Source organism: Cyprinodon variegatus, unplaced genomic scaffold (assembly GCF_000732505.1).
Source record: "Cyprinodon variegatus isolate N-32 unplaced genomic scaffold, C_variegatus-1.0 Scaffold18, whole genome shotgun sequence".
Taxonomy (NCBI): domain Eukaryota; kingdom Metazoa; phylum Chordata; class Actinopteri; order Cyprinodontiformes; family Cyprinodontidae; genus Cyprinodon; species Cyprinodon variegatus.
The window spans coordinates 2,265,147-2,268,503 of NW_015150471.1; the positions used below are offsets into that span (position 1 = coordinate 2,265,147).

Below are 3,357 nucleotides of genomic sequence, written 5' to 3' on the forward strand. Positions count from 1 at the left end.
CCTGCATGAAGAACAAGCTTGACTTTGTAGCACCAGGACATTTAACAGGTAATGGTTAATGGTCTGCACCTGTAAAGCGCATTGGCAGTAACAGCATTAGTTGAAGATTGGCAAAATTGGGAAAATACCAAAATATTTAAGCTCTCGGTTCGGATAGTTTATCGCTGACGACAAACAAAGAAACAAAACTCTGTTTAAAATTCTGGTAAGAAATCCCTTTATTTTCTCTTCCCAATATCTTAAGAGCAGCGGAGTCAATAGGTGTCACATTGTGTTTGACAAAAAAAAAAAATTAACTAGTTTCTTGAAACTGAAAATAAGGAAAAAGGCCATCATAAGTCAGAAGAATTTCAATTTGCTCATCTGAAGTAAATATGGAAAACATCCTCAATAGCATGCTCCATTTTTAATTGCATTAAATTCAGCTCCGATGTCTGATCTGCTAACAGGAACCAGCTGAAGCAACTCAAGTACCATTGTGGGATAATTACGTACCCTTGTTGTTGTTTTAAAAACAGAAATCTTATCTCCTAACTGACATTGTGGGCCCGTTGCTTTGCTCACATGGTCTGTGCCAAAGCACTTTGCATGCAGGACAAACCAGGACAGAGGTTTTCCAAATATGGAAACGGCCAGATAAAAAATAGGGCCTGCTAAACTTACCAGTCTGACCCCGAGCACAGCAGAGCAGCCAGAGGAGCCAAATATAAAACCTGGTGGTTTCTTATGTCTGTCCTCTGCAGCTCTTTGCCAGTCCCAATCCGTGTCAGTGTAGTATTGTTGCTCTCCACTTTAACCACAAACCTCATGAGAGATGAAGCTGCAGACTGGAGCGAGGCTGAATAAATACAGTAGTGTATCATTACGCTAAAGCTAACTTTAAAAACTGCTTCGTTTCCAGCTGAGGAAAATTGAACACACTCCTTTGTACATTTTCTTCAGAAATATCAGGGACTTCATCCTTCAATAAGATCTATAGTGTCTGTAAAACATGAGGATAAATCACAGTTTCTTGCAACCCGACACGTTCCTCTTGTGCTCTCTCTCCCCAGAGTTTTTCGGATTGGGTGCTATGGCAGTATCCTTGGAGGGCTTCCTTTCAGTAGCTCTAGCAGCATAAGGTACCGAGGGTCTTGTTCAGAGGCCCAGCACAATGTGTTCTCTTAGCAATCCAGGGGAAAATTAGACTTCCTCTTCTTCTTCCAGACTTTCAGTACTTGTTAATCCCGAAGATCCGAACACCGTGCAACTGCGGCAGTTTGGGAATAAGCACAGTGAGCAAAGACACTGTGTTGACCACAAAATGGGCTCTATCGTACTTGGTGTAGAAGCTGGTTAAAATGTACCTGAAGGAAAAACAGAATAGAGAGAGAGAGAGCATAGTGTTCAAGGAATCCTAAGAACCTTGTTCATCATAACAGTTTTTAAAATATGACCTTTTTATGCGCTTAAGAAGTAAAGATTTAACCATAAGGTTTTGCAATAGGACAAATATAGAACACTTCAATAGATTCTGATTTTTCATTTAAAAGGTCTAGTGATTATTACTTTCCTTGAGTGTGTTATAATTGATTTAATATTCTATAATCCACTTTTTACCATCTTATTAAAGTAGGAAACACTAAAGTAAAAAAATAAACATATTTCAACCCACAAAACAGCAACAAGGCACAAGATGTTTTCATCCCAAACCCTCAAACAAAGTATATAAAAGGTCAGGCTTCTGTACACTTAAGAAATTCTAACAGATTCCAGGCGGATGCATTTGCAAACTGCAAAACCTCTTCCCCAGTTTAGCCTTGAAATTTGGGATTAAGAGAAGGAATTGCGTAAGAAATCTGGATGTATGCCTACCAGGGATTTATTCTTCTTGTGGACAGAAAACACCAGTCTAACCCCCTCAAATAGACGAAAACATTGGTCAGTAAGAGATTTGTTAGTTGTTATCCATCTCAGAACGCGATGATAGAATTAATCAAATATATATTAACAGTGAGAGGAATCATACCGGTGAAAGAAAGCCTGAAATACTTCATACCTCTGATAGATTTAGCTTAAAATGCATCTCTTAATTTGACCAACATGTCTGTTTTGACTAGAAGTAAAATCCAACATCAATATCTGGTAGATCCATCAGCTGAAGCAGCTAAATTTTTCATATCTCGCACACCAATGATAATTCGTCCTATTAACATTGAAAATGTGCATAAGTCTTCTGAGCAACTGCTTTAGTTGCTTTATATTTATTACAAATAATTCCATATTCTCCTCTGCAGCAGCTGAACATCCTCATGTAAGTGTAAATTCAGCAGAAAACAAAAACCAAAACAAAGTACTGCAGCTACTTCCTGCTAGCTGCAAATACGAGACCAGTGTGGAAAGAAGCGATGTGTACACCTGCAGAGCTGCTCTCATTACCGTATTCTTGCTGAGCCTGCAAATCAGACCCAGGAAACCAAAGTGCCTCCTGTAAACTGAACTCTCATGATAACGAGGGAAGGAAAAGCCAGGAAAGCACTTATTGGTGCACCTGCATAAACCGGCCTCTCTTTAAGTTTGTTTCCTAATCTACTGGCCCACTTTATAACAATTAAGGCAGCAGAGAGTATATTGACGAGGAAAATGGCTCAAGGGAGCATTTAATCAGAGGAGGGGTCACTTACAGGACAATGGGCGTGATTGTGAGGAACTTTCGTGAAGCAGTGAACTGCACGCCATAGTCCATTTGCTCCCAGTGTGTCAGAAGGCGAGCCTTCCCCTGATCTGGGGTCTCAAAGGGCGTCCCTTTGACCGTGTGGAGCAGGAGGTACATGCACTGCAACGAACACAACAACATGGAAGTCAAATTTACATTAAGAAGAAAAAGTCTTAAAAATGAAAAAACGGGTTAGAAGCACAAAAAACCCAGAAAGATTTAAGCAAAAGCTTCTTGTAGGACGAAGTTATAGTTAGAAGCAAGAATTTCAATACATTTTAACAGTGGATACTTTTAAACTGGTTATGATTATCCTCTTTACTCTGACACACATAAATAAAACACAATAAAAGTCCCGTTTCTGTTTAATTTAATTTAGTATAAAGGTTTTCTTCTCAGAGGTTTGTTAGAGTACAAACCAGCATAATGAAGACCAAAGAACACAGCAAAGAGTCGAGGAGAAATCGAAGCCAGGGTTAGGATATAAAACAATACCCAAAGTTTTAAAACATCTCATGAAACACTGATTAATGCCTCATTTGAAAATGGAGAAATTAATAACACACATTCTTCTAAATACCCCATCCATCACTGGAAAAACAATCTAGAAATAAGTAAAAATGTCTTAAATCAAGTGTATTTCCCCTTAATTTGCGTAGGTA

The 3,357-nt window shown here is 38.8% G+C and overlaps 1 protein-coding gene across 1 annotated transcript in view; it reads right to left on the reverse strand.

The window, feature by feature from the left end:
• Window positions 1-324: 324 nt before the first annotated feature.
• The window catches only part of LOC107092838 (ORM1-like protein 3), a 7,005-nt gene continuing 3,972 nt past the window's right edge, over window positions 325-3,357 (reverse strand). Inside the window, exons 3-4 of the mRNA XM_015387510.1 lie at window positions 2,664-2,815; window positions 325-1,346 (exon numbers count right to left, since the gene is read on the reverse strand). Of these exons, the coding sequence (XP_015242996.1) occupies window positions 1,211-1,346; window positions 2,664-2,815 (288 nt within the window). The 3' untranslated portion in view covers window positions 325-1,210. The remainder of the gene's footprint in view (window positions 1,347-2,663; window positions 2,816-3,357) is intronic.